This window comes from Scyliorhinus torazame, chromosome 15, assembly GCF_047496885.1.
Source record: "Scyliorhinus torazame isolate Kashiwa2021f chromosome 15, sScyTor2.1, whole genome shotgun sequence".
In the NCBI taxonomy this organism is placed as follows: Eukaryota; Metazoa; Chordata; class Chondrichthyes; order Carcharhiniformes; family Scyliorhinidae; genus Scyliorhinus; species Scyliorhinus torazame.
In genome coordinates this window covers 173,373,495-173,388,749 of record NC_092721.1, presented here as the reverse complement: position 1 = coordinate 173,388,749, position 15,255 = coordinate 173,373,495, and the positions used below count along the sequence as shown (strand labels likewise).

At 48.8% G+C, this 15,255-nt stretch overlaps 1 protein-coding gene across 1 annotated transcript in view; it reads right to left on the bottom strand.

Annotated features, from left to right (window-relative positions):
* Positions 1–15,255, bottom strand: part of LOC140391992 (F-BAR and double SH3 domains protein 2-like) — a 346,281-nt gene that overhangs the window by 136,999 nt on the left and 194,027 nt on the right. Inside the window, 1 exon segment of the mRNA XM_072477113.1 lies at positions 2,911–2,965. Coding sequence (XP_072333214.1) covers positions 2,911–2,965 — 55 coding nt within the window.

Genomic DNA, 15,255 nt, shown 5'->3' with positions numbered 1-15,255 from the left:
CTGGACTTTCAAAAGGCCTTTGACAAGATCCCACACAAGAGATTAGTAAACAAAATTAAAGCTCATGGTACTGGTGGTAATGTATTGACGTTGATAGAGAACTGGTTGGCAGACAAGAAGCAGAGAGTGGGAATAAACGGGCCCTTTTCAGAGTGGCAGGCAGTGACTAGTGGGGTACCGCAGGGTTCAGTGCTGGGACCCCAGCTGTTCACAATATACATGAATGATTTTGATGAAGGAACTGCACGCAATATCTCCAAATCTGCAGACGACACTAAGCTGGGTGTCAGTGTGTGCTGTGAGGAGGATGCAAAGAGGCTACAGGGTGGCTTGAACAGGCTGGCTGAGTGGGTAAATACTTGGCAAATGCAAGAGAATGTGGGTAAATGTGAGGCTGTCCACTTTGGTGGCAAAAACAGGAAGGTAGATTATCTGAACGGTGGCAGTTTAGGAAAAGTGGAAGTGCAATGAGACCTGGGTTTCATGATGGGGAACAGTGCTGAAGATTGGCATGCAGGTACAGCAGGCGTTGAGGAAAGCTAATAGCATGCTGGCCTTCATAGCGACAGGATTGGAGTATAGGAGTAGGGATGTCATGCTGCAGTTATACAGGGCCTTGATGAGGCCACACCTTGAGCATTATGTGCAGTTTTGGTCTCCTAGTTTGAGGAAAGACATTCTTGCTATTGAGGATGTCCAGCGAAGGTTCACCAGATTAATTCCCGATGGCAGGACAGACAAATAAAGAAAGACTGGATAGACTGGGATTGTACTTACTGGAGTTTAGAAGAGAGACGGGATCTCATAGAAACATAAAATTCTGATGGGACTGCACAGGCTAGATGCGGGAAGAATGTTCCTGATGTTGGGGATATCCAGAACAAGGGGTCACAGCCTAAGAATAAGGGGTATGTTATTCAGGACTGAGATGAGGAAGAACTTCTTCTCTGAGAGAGTGCAAACTTGTGGAATACTCTACCACACAACGCTGCTGCGGCCATTTAGTTAGATATATTAGGGCGGCACGATAGCACAGTGGTTAGCACAGTTGCTTCACAGCTCCAGGGTCCCAGGTTCAATTCCCAGCTTGGATCACTGTCTGTGCGGAGTCTCCCCGTGTCTGCGTGGGTTTCCTCCGGGTGCTCCGGTTTCCTCCCACAATCCAAAGATGTGCACGTTAGGTGGATTGGCCATGATAAATTGCCCTTAGTGTCCAAAAAGGTTAGCTGGGATTTCTGGGTTATGGGATAGGGTGGAGGTTTGGGCTTGGGTGGGGTGCTCTTTCCAAGAGTCAGTGCAGACTCGATGGGCTGAATGACCTCCTTCTGCACTGTAAATTCTATGTTCTATATTCAAGAGGGAGCTGGACGTGGCCCTTGCAGCTAAAGGGATCAAGGGGTATGGAGAGAAAGCAGGAGTGGGATACTGAATTTGCATAATCAGCCGTGATAATATTGAATTGTGGGTGCAGGCTCGAAGTGCTGAATGGCCTACTCGTGCATCTATTTTCTATGTTTCAAAGTCCCTAGTTTTGTTATTGGTCTAGGTCTTGGATTAGTCCAGATTGACTTGGAAGGGTGGATTTTTAAAAAGTGTATGCTTAGCTTTAAGAGATGATGTTGCCGTTCATTTGGAGATAAAGGGATTTCCTGCGCTTGCCGGTTTTGGCGGGTTCCACACAATGATGGTAGCTATGCTTTTGAAAAAAAAACAATGTCTGCCTATAGACTTTTTTTCAGGAGGTTTACTTTTTAAAACTGTTGAGTCAGTCAAATTGAAGTTGCTGCTTTAAAAATAAAACAGCTGGACAGTCATGGCATCCCCAAATAGTTAATGAATTCTCTCTTTTTTTAAGACCTCAGGCTTAGGATCCAACTTGGGGATCACGTTTCAGCGACTGGTCTCCTTCATACAGCACTTCTGACACTGAATTACTTTAAAGATATCTCAGGACTTGCTGCAGTGTGGAATTTTAAAAGATTTAACTCACCCTGCGAGATTCTCTCAACTCCGCACTCTGAAGCTAGACTTCTAAGGGAGATTCAACTGAGTCTCCTGGTCCAGTAGGGAATTTTAAATCTCTGCCTCAGCCTCCAAGTCTTTCTTTGGGAGTGTTTCCTGGCGACTTTTCCTCTATGCTTCTTCCGGAGCTTCTTTCAGGTCAGAATGCATTGCTGAATTTTTCAGTCTTACAGCATTTCAGTTTGTCTTTCATTTTCTAAGATTCTGGGTTTTAATCCCACCACTGCTATCATGTTGTGTGGGTGTCGGTTACAGATCAATATGTCTTAAGTAAGTCTCCGTAGTCTTTCGCAGGTTAATTGTAAGTCTTTATAACCTACTAGAACTTGTTACATGTACCATGTACAGTCAAGGGTACAAGCTAGGAGCTGCCTCCATGCTTATGTCTACACTTGTCTCTGTTCAACACCACACTGACCCATGGGTCATGTGTCTTTGTAAATCAATGCGAGCAGTCCTGTACTCAGTCCCACATTAACCCTATATGTTCAGACCCTTGTACTACAATGTTCAGTGGATTAGTGTACCCAAGTAATGTGTTCAATTCCTCATTTAGAGATCATGGGTTTTAAGTAGTTAGGTGGGCTTGTGTTTTAATTCTCCAACTTCAATCTTGTTACTGCTTCAGGGTTTCTTGCCAAGGTACTGTTAACTGTGCACAATTAATCCTTCTACCCCAATGTAGGAAAATAAACAGTTCACATCTTGTTACAATACACTTCACCTGGACAAGGAAAGCCTTGAGATAAAATTGCTCAAAATTTTCGACAACATCCATTTAGCTAAACTAAACAGACATGGAACAAATTGCAGAAATATTGTATGAAAATTAATAGCTCAAGATTGAGATCAAGAAACAGCAGTCATTCAAATTGTTGCACAACTCACCTTTACACTTGCTTTCTGTAAACTTATTCTTGATTGAAACAGACTAAGTTTAGATCTGAAAAATAAAGAAAATCTTGGATTTACACAGTGTACTTGATTGATGGGATTTGATTTCAAAAATTTAGACCAACCTGGTTTAGGGAAGCATCGGGTGTCAAAGAAATCATTCACTATTACTATTTATTTTCTCTAGCTAACTAACAATTCATCAAGATTTAAAATGCATACTTAAAATTAATTTGTATATACATGAATAAAGAAGGTCTTGTGGCTAGGTGAGCAGCGTTCCCAACTCTAGGCTAGAACTGGATTCAAGTCCTACTTCAGGGCTTGATGGCCATGGAAGGTGTGTAGGCAGTAAAGTGTGCGAGTTTCCTGCTCAGCCATACTGCAGAAAGCAATGGCAAACCACTGCAGTACACTGCCAAGCATAATCATGGACTAATTCAATGAAAGTCCATGGTTGCCAGCACCCTCTTTGGGTCGTTATACATAAATAGGACCTAGCCACACACAGGCCAATTTTTAATCATGTCCACCAGATGCAAGCAGGGTGGGTGGTTAAAATGGCAGTCAGTGCAGCAAATTATATTTTCGGCCTAGTGCTGTGCTTTTCCAGGAGACTTGGCAAATCTCCTGCAACAGGACAGGGGGCCATGACTTGCCAATAACTATTAAAGTCACCACAGCCCTTCCACCAGTGGTTACTTTCAGTTGACAGAGGACATCACTTGCATCTCCCAGTCTTCAGTTTATAGTTACATTAAGCACATGACTAACAGCTTTCATCACAGAACAGCATATAAACGTCCCCACTGATCTCAATAGTTTTCAGGAGCACTCATGAGGAGTTTCAGCAGTGGTTGACTTTCCACACACGGAGTATTCTTGTTTACAGAGTTTGCCAGCAGCACATTAGTCAGCCATGTTGGTAATTAGAAAAAGCTGGTCCCCATTATTGTGCAGCACGTGGTTGATCAGATAAGCAGGGTCAAGCATATTTTTCCATAATACACTGGATCTGGCCACCCAAGAAAGTGACAGGATGATTCCCATGGGGCTGACATGACTCATAACTCTGCAAACCCACAATAACTAAGCAACAAAGGTATAATCAAAGTTTGAGTCCATTAGGATCATTAATGCGCACACCGTAGCGATGAAGTGGTTCAGGTCTCTCGACGGGTCCAGGAGCTCCCAGCAGGATGTTGCATTAAGTCTCCCACACCAAAGAAGTGTCTTGCATACTTTACCACCAAACCATACTGAGAGTCCTTAATTTGGAGAAGGCAAAGCAGCAGCTGTCATTATTGGTCAAGGAAGGAGCAGCAAAAGGAGGCCACCTCAATGTCTTGCAGAAAGCAATGTGTGAGATCTGTTAATTGCTTAGCTATTCAGTCAATGTAACATGGTCCCTCTCTTTAACTCTTTGATTCCTCCTTTGCCAAAAGAATTTATATTTGTATAGCACATTTCAACATTGACAGATATTCCAAAGTGTTTCATAGTTAAAGTACTTCAGAAGTGCAGACAATGCTAAAATATAGGAATTGGCTCCCTTCCTGACAAACCTTCCAACATCTCTTACAGTTGTTTGAAAATTGCACAAGTTTTCCTTTCATGGCTGGGCCCTTGGGAGTCCTCATTTGTGGATGGTTTGTGCAGATCTGGGAGAGGAACATGCACTCAACAAGCAACCTCCTGTGCTATCCCTGCCAATAGCACGTGCTGCTGCTCGGTGTTTTACCCATTTGCAGACCTCTCGGGTTCAAGATCTAATCCACATGGAGCACTGATCTCTGTTGGTGTTTTAAAAAGTGGTGCGTTAACAGTACACCTGCAGGATTGTCTTCCTCTTGTTTGCATGCATTTTGCTGCAGGAAAGGAACTAAAAAGAGAGGGGATAAGTTAAGATGGCAGAAAAAGAAGTTTGGTATTAAGAGCCCGAGAATACATCTTGAATTTGTGGATCTTGCTGTATATTTGTCTTGGTGTACCATGGGTTACAAGTAAAATGCAGATGGCTTGCTGAGCTTGTCCACCAAATCTCACCTTCCCTGATGATGATGGCTTGCCCAAGTCACTCCAGATTATGCTGCTGCCCAGAGTATAGGGCAGCACGATAGCACAAGTGGATAGCACTGCGGCTTCACAGCGCCAGGGTCCCAGGTTCGATTCCCGGCTTAGGTCACTGTCTGTGCGGAGTCTGCACGTTCTCCCCGTGTCTGCGTGTGTTTCCTCCGGGTGCTCCGGTTTCCTCCCACAGTCCAAAGACGTGCAGGTTAGGTGGATTGGCCATGCTAAATTGCCCTTAGTAGCCATAAAGGTTAGGAGGGGTTATTGGGTTACGGGGATAGGGTGGAAGTGAGGGCTTAAGTGGGTCGTTGCAGACTTGATGGGCCGAATGGCCTCATGTTATATGTTCTATTCTATTCTGCTTGGTTGAAGGTAATGATGTTGTTGGTATCTGGTTCTTCTCCGTCGTATTATACACGGAGAATATGAATTAAAAATAGCCTGTAGAAATATATGGGGCTTCTGTAATTAGTGCACATATTGATAGGTGGTGAAGAAGCAAGATGGAACAGTGGCGAGGAGCTGATGCACATAAAAAGTGCATATAACATGAAATAGGGCAGGAGGAAAAGTTGTTTTTTAAATTATGCTTATTGAAGTTTTACATAATAACAAACAACCAGCAAGAGTGCAAGAAATTACAAGCAAATATAAAACAAAAACACATAATTAATTTAAACACTGTAACTAAACCCCCTAACAGCTGGTAGTGTCAAGATCTTTAACAAAGGGATTAAATGGTTGCCATCTCAGGGAAAACTTCTCCACCGACCTTATAATGGTGAATTTGATTTTCTTTCTGTGTAGAATGAAATGAATGAATGAAAATCGCTTATTATCACAAGTAGGCTTCAAATGAAGTTACTGTGAAAAGCCCCTAGTCGCCACATTCCGGCGCCTGTTCGGGGAGGCTGTTACGGGAATTGAACCGTGCTGCTGGCCTGCCTTGGTCTGCTTTCAAAGCCAGCGATTTAGCCTGTGCTAAACAGCCCCTTTGTGAAATGACATTAAGTCACCCAACCAGAGAGAGGCACTGAGCGGAATGGGAGACTTCCAACCGAGCAATATTTGCTTCCGGGCTATCAGTGAGGCAACGGCGACAACGTCCACCTCTACCCCAGAGTGAAAAGCCGATGAATCCAAAACCTCAAATATGGCTACATGTGGACATAGCGTTAAATCTACCTGGATTATGAAAAATGAAAATCGCTTATTGTCACAAGTAGGCTTCAAATGAAGTTACTGTGAAAAGCTCCTAGTCGCCACATTCCGGCGCCTGTTCAGGGAGGCTGGTATGGGAATTGAACCGTGCTGCTGGCCTGCCTTGGTCTGCTTTAAAAGCCAGCTCTTTAGCTCTCCGACATAATTCTGAAAAAGGAAGCCCAGAAGCTGGAAGGTTTGGGGCAGGATCAAAACATGTGTGTATGGTTAGCTGGGGCAAGCGAACAGCAATCACTTCGGTCCTCAACATTTGGAAAAAACCTATTCACCCTGGCCCTGGTCAACTGAATCCTGTGTAACAGCTTAAATTGAATTAGGCTCAACCAAGCACATGAGGATGTGGAGTTGACCCTGTAAAGAGTCTTCCTTCAGGCCTCACTAGTAAGTATAGGACCCAGCTTGCTTTCGCATCTTGCCATTATCCCATTCGGTGGGGAGGGGTCCAAACAGAGACTGTGGCCATATAGGTCCGAAATAGACACCTTGCCAGGCTGGGCCAAGGATAAAATAGTCTTCAATATGAAGGAAGGTGGAACCAAAGTAAAAGAAGAGAAAACGCAAGAGAGAAGTTGCTTAGCTCAGAAGTGAAACTGGCAAACCTCCCGTCCACAGACAGATTGCCAAAATGCTCAAGTCCCTTTACTTTCCAAGACTTAAATGTTGGGTCAAATCCAGAAGGTAGGGAAAGGTGACTGTTACAAATAGGGGCCAGTGAAGACAGGGAAAGGAGCTTATAATGCTGTCGAAACTGTTTCCAAATCCAAAGAGAAGAGACCACCACTGGGTTGGTAGCAAGAGAAATGGGCAATGATGCAGTAACTATGGCAAGGAGAGTAGAAGTAGTGCGAGCAAGCCTCCATTTGGCCTGAAGTAGAATCAGGGTCACTGAACCACAATAACGTTTTTGGAATGTTAGCAGCCCAGTAAAAAGATAATGTTTGGAAGGGCCAAGCCCCCAGTCTGTCTGTCCCTTTACAGTAGAATGCTGCGGTATCTGGGATTCTTACCCGCCCAAATAAAAGCAGATATCAATTTGTTAACCTTAATGAAAAAGGTAGAAAAATGGAGACACATTGAAAGCGAAATAAACCTAGGAAGTACGTTCATCTTAATTATTTGAATCCTAGCAATAAAGATAGAGACCTCTGTAGGTCAGCTTTATTGATCGGACTTGAGTATGTATGAAGTGAGGCCCAGTTGTGGGCCACCCAGACTCCCAAGTAGTGAAAACTTGGTACTAAAAAGACGGAAAGGTAAAGCGCCTAATTAGACTCCCCTTTCGGACGGGTTAACTGGAAAAACATTCTTGCCTAAATTTAATTTGTAGACAGAGAAGGAGCTGAAGGTATGAAGTGCCTTCATTATGTCGTCAATGGACTTGCGGTGGATGCCATGGAGTGGTCGCTTATTTGGTAGCTCCTGCTCGTGGTGGACCTTTGGGACCTTTTTTCCCCGATTAATGGGGGATTTGATTGACAAAACAGATTGGTGAGGTAGAGGAGTAGATTCCCCGCCAGTGTATGGATTTGTGGACCAGAAGGGGTCTGAAAAGGAGAGATCGTTGGTCGAAGAAGGGTGTGGAGTCTGCAACACAGAAAAATTTGGCGGAGGGTCAGGGACCAAAATTGCCGGCCCAGTGGTCAACGGAGCAGCTGGTAGACTTTCTCCAGGAGAGCTTTGCTCAGCAAAGAAAAGAATACCTGGATCCGATTAAGACGGGGATTGATCGTGTGGAACAGAGATTGGAAGCCCAGGGCCAGGCAATTAAGAAGGTGGAAGAGGTGGTTGCTGAGCATAATGACCAGCTAGCCGCGTTAGAGGTGGAGATGGAGCTGATGAAGGACCACCAGAAAAGGCTGCAAGAGAAAGTGGAGGATCTGGAGAACATGTCGCGCAGGCAGAACTTGAGGATCATTGGCCTCCCGGAGGGCAGCGAGGGATCGGATGCAGGGGCATATGTGGTGCGTATGTTCAAGAAGCTGTTGGGGGAAGGTGAGTTTATTCGGCCCTTGGCGGTGGACAGGGCACACAGAGCGCTGATGAGGAAGCCATTGAAGAACGAGCCGCCGAGGGCGATGATGGTACGAATGCACCAGTTCCTGGACAAGGAACAGATGTCGAGGTGGGCCAGACAGACGAGGAACTGCAAAGCTAGATATTTACCAGGACTTGGGTGCGGATCTGGCCAAAAGAAGGGAGTTTCAATAACGTGAAATCGGCCCTCTTTAAGAAGGAGGTGAAGTTCGGCATGCTGTACCCATTATGTCGTCAATGGAGGGAGCTGGAAGCGTAATATGTAGAAGTAGGTTATCTGCATAAAGAAATACCTGATGCTCCACCCCATCACGACTAATAGCTCTCTATTGACTAGAGGTCCTCTACTCTATAAGGAGCTGCTCTATTACCAAGGCAAAAAAAAGTGGAGAAAGAAGGGCAGCCTTGTCTAATGACCCTATTTAACAGGAAGTAATCAGAGAGTAGAGTGTTTGTATTAATGCTGGCCATAGGGGCATTATATAACAAGCAAATCCAGGGGGCAATTTACTGCTGAATCCAAATCTCCCGAGGATTTCAAATAAATATTCCCATTCCACCCCATCAAATGCTTTCTCAGCATCAAGCAATACTATCACTTCAGGCTTGCATGGAGGGAGGGGGAAAGAATAACATTTAAAAAGGGGTGTATACTGGACATAATTGACAGCCCTTCACAAAGCCAGTTTGATGCTCCAAAATTATACTTGGGAGGCAAGGCTCCAACCGATGCGGCAGAATCTCAGCAAGCAGCTCAATGTCCATTTATAAGAAAGATGAGTCGGTATGAGCCGCATTTGGTCGGGTCCTCGTCTGTCTTGAGGTGTAAAGAAATATAGGATTGAATGAGGGTCGTAGTTAGTGAACATGCCCAATAACAAGGGTACGAACTGTTTCCAAGAACTTCTTGTAAACCTCGATCGGAAAGCCATCTGGCCTTGCTAGACTGCATCAGCCCAATACATTTTAAAATCATGTCAGGGGGGAATCCAACTCAACAGCTGGGATGGGCAGACTGTCCATAAAGTCAGATATAATAGCTGCAGGGGGCTCAGATTATACAGGATGTCGTGAAATGATTTAAAACCCACACTGACCTGGAGAGGGGAGGAAATGAGGTTGCCACCCGGATTAATTATCAGAGTGATTTCATGGGAGGCCGCTTGACATTTTAAGTTGGTGAGCTAGGAGACAACTGGCTTTCTCCCTGTACTCAAAATCCTGGAGCGCTGTAACTGATGTACAGCCTTGTTAGTGGACAATAGTTCGAACTGGGTGTGTAGTCTTTTCTGGCATACCAATAGGGATTCTATGATGATTCTATAGCTTTGGAGTAGGATTGAGCGAGTATTGGTTATCCACCTCTATAGAGTGGAATCATAAAATAGAACAATAGAATACCTATAGTGCAGAAGGAGGATAATGGGCCCATCAAGTCTGCACCGACTATCTCCGTAACCCCATCTAAGAGCAATTTAGCACAGCCAATCCACCTAACCTGTATATCTTTGGACTGCGGGAGGAAACTGGAGCACCTGGAGGAAATCCACACAGACACGGCAAGAATGTGCAAATTCCACATACAGTCACCTGAGGTTGGAATCAAATCCAGATCTCTGGCGCTGTGAGGCAGCAGTGCTAATCACTGTGCCACTGTGTCACCCCCACCAGCCTCTGCTGATCCAACAATGTTGTCCTGAGCATGTAAGCTCCGTAAGAAATTATCCCCCCCCCCCATTGACGGCAAGAACCCTTGATAATTTATCATCCATGGAAGTGGGCAACGCTCGTAAAACTTTATATCTGCCAGCAAAGTAGTATCTAATTTCCAGGGTCTGCGGTGGGTGGGGCTGGACGCCAGCTACAGGTCAACAGAATGTGGGGCATGGTCTGAAATAACAATTGCTGAGTACTAATCCGCCACTCCCAAAAGGAGGATAGCCCTATCCAAAATAAAAAATTGGAATATGCCTGGTGGACATGTGATAAAAAGGAAAAGCTGGACTTCCGGGTGCGGCAATGCGGAGCTGAGCTGCACGATTCGGCAGCTCCCGCTACCACGGACTTTCGGGCTCGCTAGAAGAGCCCCAACGGAACTTTTTTTGAAACTAACCCGTGGGGAAGGTAAGAGGGAGGTCCTCCTCCAACCTGTATGAAACGGACTCGAAGTGTAACGGCCACAAAAGTGGCATTGGAGCAACGGGAAAAACTGGGGAAAAAAGACAAAATGGCGGCGGCCAGAGACACAGGGGAGCTGCAGGAGCTGGAGCAGCGTGAAGGACCGGGGAAGAAAGATAGAATGGCGGCGGCCAGAGACAAAGTGGAGCTGCAGGAGTATTAGGCACTGCTTCGAGGAGCATCGTGAGAAGATGCATAAGGAAATGCTGGCGCCCATGCTTTCGGCAATCGAAGGACTAGGGATCACCCAGAAGGTCCACGAGGTACAAAAAAGAGTTGGTCAGACAGAGGACGAGATCTCGGGCCTGGTGGTGAGAGTGGAGCAGAACGAGGCGCTACACAGGAGGGGGGCGGGAAGACTCGAAGACCTGGCGAACAGGTCGAGGAGAAAGAATCTGCGGATCCTGGGTCTCCCTGAAGGAGCGGAGGGGGCCGATGCCGGGGCATACGCGAGCACGATGCTCGGGGCGATGATGGGCAAGGAGGCCCATTCGAGGCCGCTGGAGTTGGACGGGGCACACCGGGTGCTGGCGAGGAGGCCCTGGGCAAATGAGCCGCCAAGAGCGATGGTGGTGAGGTTCCACCGGTTCACGGACAGAGAGTGGGTCCTGAAATGGGCCAAGAAGGAGCGGAGCAGTAAGTGGGACAATGCAGAGATCCGAATATACCCGGACTGGAGCACGGAGGTTGCAAAGCGGAGAGCGGATTTCAACTGGGCCAAAGCGGTGTTGCACCGGAAAGAAGTGAAATTCGGAATGCTGCAGCCGGCGCGACTGTGGGTCACATACAAGGGCCAACACTACTACTTTGAAACGCCTGAAGAGGCGTGGACATTTATACAAACCGAAAAGTTGGACTCTAACTGAGGGTTTGTGAGGGTGGGGGGGATATTTGAGGTCTGATGGTTGTTGTATATAGGGGGTCAATTACAATCACGCGCAGGAAATGTTACATGGGCTGGGGGAGAGAGACAAGGCCGCGACAGGAGCTGTGCCAGAGGGGGCGGAGCGGGCTTTGGAAAGCGCGGGGTTTGGTTTTTCCCGCGCGCGGGAAGAAAGGTGGGAGGGGGAACTCCCACACGGGGAGGTCAATGGGATAGTGGGGGTAGCCGGGGTCAGCAGGTGTCAGCTGACTAACGGGAGTGACATTGGGGGAGCAAAAAAGCTAGACAGGGGTCCAGCGGGGGAGAGGGAAGGGGGGGGGGGGGGGAAAGGGTTGCTGCTGCACTGGCTGAATGGGAATGGGACATAGAAGAGGTGGTCGGGACAGGGGTCCCCCGTCTGGGGGACTGGAGGGTGAGGGAGGCGTGGACACGGGACTGGCCCAGAAAAGAGCCCCTCCAATCCGGCTGATAACGTGGAACGTGAGGGGGCTGAATGAGCCGGTGAAGAGGGCTCGAGTGTTCGCGCACTTAAAGGGACTGAAGGCGGGCGTGGTCATGCTCCAAGAGACTCACCTGAAGGTGGCGGACCAGGTCAGGTTAAGAAAGGGATGGGTAGGACAGATATTCCACTCGGGACTGGACGCGAAGAATAGGGGGGTGGCAATATTAGTGGGAAAGCGGGTGTCATTGAGGCCAAGAATATTGAGGTGGACAATGGAGGGCGAAATGTAATGGTGAGCGGTAGGCTGCAGAGGATGTGGGTGGTGTTGGTAAACGTGTACGAACTGGGATGATGCAGGATTCATGAAGCGCATGTTGGGGCGCATTCCGGACCTGGAGAAAGGAGGCCTGATAATGGGAGGGGACTTCAATAGTGTTGGACCCAGCACTGGACCGCTCCAAATTCAAGGACTGGAAAGAGGCCGGCAGCAGCCAAGGTACTTAAGGGGTTTATGGATCAGATGGGGGGGGGGGGGTTCTTTTCCCATGTACACAAAGCCTACTCCCGGATAGATTTTTTTGTTCTGGGCAGGGCGTTCATCTCGAGGGTGGAGGGGACGGAGTATTCGGCCATAGCCGTTTCGGACCATGCCCCGCACTGGGTGGAACTGGAGCTGGGAGAGGAGAGGGACCAACGCCCGCTGTGGCGGCTGGATGTGGGACTGCTGGCGGACGAGGTGGTGTGTGGGAAGGTGAGGGGGTGTATCGAAAGGTACTTGGAGGCCAACGACAACGGGGAGGTGCGGGTAGGGGTGATATGGGAGGCGTTGAAAGCGGTGGTCAGGGGAGAGCTAATCTCCATTAGGGCTCACAGGGAGAAGACAGAGGGCATGGAAAGGGAGAGGTTAGTGGGGGAGATTTTGAGAGTAGACAGGAGATACGCAGAGGCACCGGAGGAAAGATGACTTGGGGAAAGACGACGGCTCCAGACGGAGTTTGACCTGTTGACCACAGGGAAGGCGGAGACACAGTGGAGGAAAGCGCAGGGGGCGACCTATGAGTATGGGGAAAAGGCTAGTCGGATGCTGGCACACCAGCTCCGTAAAAGGATGGCAGCGAAGGAAATAGGGGGAGTCAAAGATGGAAGGGGAGCCACGGTTCGGAGTGCGACGAAAATAAACAAGGTATTTAAGGCCTTCTATGAAGAGCTGTACAGATCCCAGCCCCCAACGGGGGAAGAGGGTATGAGACGATTCCTAGGCCAGCTGAGATTCCGGAGGGTGGAGGAGCAAGAAGTGACTGGTCTGGGGGCACCAATTGGGTTGGAGGAGCTGAGCAAGGGTTTGGGGAGCATGCAGGCGGGGAAGGCCCCGGGACCGGACGGGTTCCCGGTGGAGTTCTACAGGAAGTACGTAGACCTGTTGGCCCCGCAACTAGTGAGGACCTTTAACGAGGCAAGAGCGGAGGGGACCCTACCTCCGAAAATGTCGGAAGCGACAATTTCTTTGATCCTAAAGCGGGACAAGGTCCCACTGCAATGTGGATCGTGCAGGCCATTCTCGCTCCTTAATGTGGATGCAAAGTTGCTGGCAAAAGTGCTGGCCACGAAGATCGAGGACCGTGTCCCGGGGGTGATTCACGAGGACCAGACAAGATTTGTAAAGGGTAGGCAGCTAAACACCAATGTGCGGAGGCTCTTAAACGTGATAATGATGCCATCGGTGGAGGGAGAAGGGGAGATAGTGGCAGCTATGGACGCGGAGAAGGCCTTTGACCGAGTAGAGTGGGAGTACCGCTGCGTAGGTTTGGGTTCGGGGGAGGGTTTATCAGTTGGGTTAAGCCCCAGTGGCGAGTGTAGTGACGAACTGGCGGAGGTCGGAGTACTTTCGGCTGTACCGAGGGACGAGGCAGGGGTGCCCCCTGTTGTTCGCATTGGCGATCGAACCATTGGCCATGTCATTGAGGGAGTCTAATAAATAGAGAGGGGTGGTCCGAGGGGGAGAAGAGCATCGGGTGTCGCTATATGCGGATGACCTGTCGCTGTACGTGGCGGATCCAATGGAGGGGATGGTGGAGGTCAAACTAAGGGAGTTTGGGGCGTTTTCGGGCTATAAGCTCAATGTAGGGAAGAATGAGCTCTTTGTATTACAGGCGGGGGACAAAGAAAGAGGGATAGGGGACCTACTGCTGAGGAGGGCGGAGGGGAGCTTTCGGTATCTGGGGATCCAGATAGCCAGGAGTTGGGGGGCCCTACATAAACTGAATCTGACGAGGTTGGTGGAGCAAATGGAGGAGGATTTTAAAAGATGGGACATGCTACTGCTCTCGCTGGCGGGTAGAGTGCAATCGGTCAAAATGGTGGTCCTTCCGAGGTTTTTGTTTGTGTTTCAGTGCCTTCCCATCGTGATCACTAAGGCCGTTTTTAAGAGAGTAGGCAGGAGTATTATGGGGTTTGTGTGGGCAAATAAGACCCTGAGGATAAGGAGAGGGTTCCTGGAACGCAGTAGGGACTGAGGAGGGTTGGCGCTGCCAAACCTGGGGAGCTACTACTGGGCAGCAAATGTGTCGATGATCTGCAAGTGGGTTATGGAGGGAGAGGGGGCGGCATGGAAGAGGATGGAGATGGCGACCTGCAAAGGAACGAGTCTGGGGGCGTTGGTGACGGCACCGCTGCCGCTCTCGCCGACAAAGTATACCACGAGCCCGGTGGTGGCGGCAACGCTAAGGATCTGGGGCCAGTGGAGACGGCACAGGGGTGCAATGGGAACATCGGTGTGGTCCCCTATCAGGGGTAACCATCGGTTTGCCCCGGGGAAGATGGACGGGGGGGTTCCAGAGCTGGCATCGGGTGGGGATCAGAAGAATGGGGGACCTGTTCATTGACGGAACGTTTGCGAGCCTAGGGGCACTGGAGGAGAAGTATGAGTTACCCCCGGGAAATGCCTTTAGATATATGCAGGTGAGGGTTTTTGTGAGGCGACAGGTCAGGGAATTCCCGTTGCTCCCGGCACAAGAAATTCAAGACAGGGTGATCTCGGGTGCATGGGTCGGGGAGGGCAAGGTGTCGGCAATACACCAGGAGATGAAAGAAGAGGGGGAAGCGCTGGTAGAAGAGTTGAAGGGTAAATGGGAGGAGGAACTGGGGGAGGAGATCGAGGAAGGTCTGTGGGCTGATGCCCTGGGTAGGGTTAATTCCTCGTATGCCAGGCTCAGCCTGATACAATTTAAGGTGGTTCACAGAACTCACTTGACGGGGGCGAGGTTGAGCAGGTTCTTTGGGGTAGAGGACAGATGCGGAAGGTGCTCAAGGAGCCCGGCGAACCATGTCCATGTGTTTTGGTCATGCCCGGCACTGGAAGGGTTCTGGAGAGGAGTGGCGGGAGCAATATCTCAGGTGGTGAAAGTCCGGGTCAAGCCAAGCTGGGGGCTAGCAATATTCGGAGTAGTGGACGAACCGGGAGTGCAGGAGGCGAAAGAGGCCGGTATTCTGGCCTTTGCGTCCCTAGTAGCCC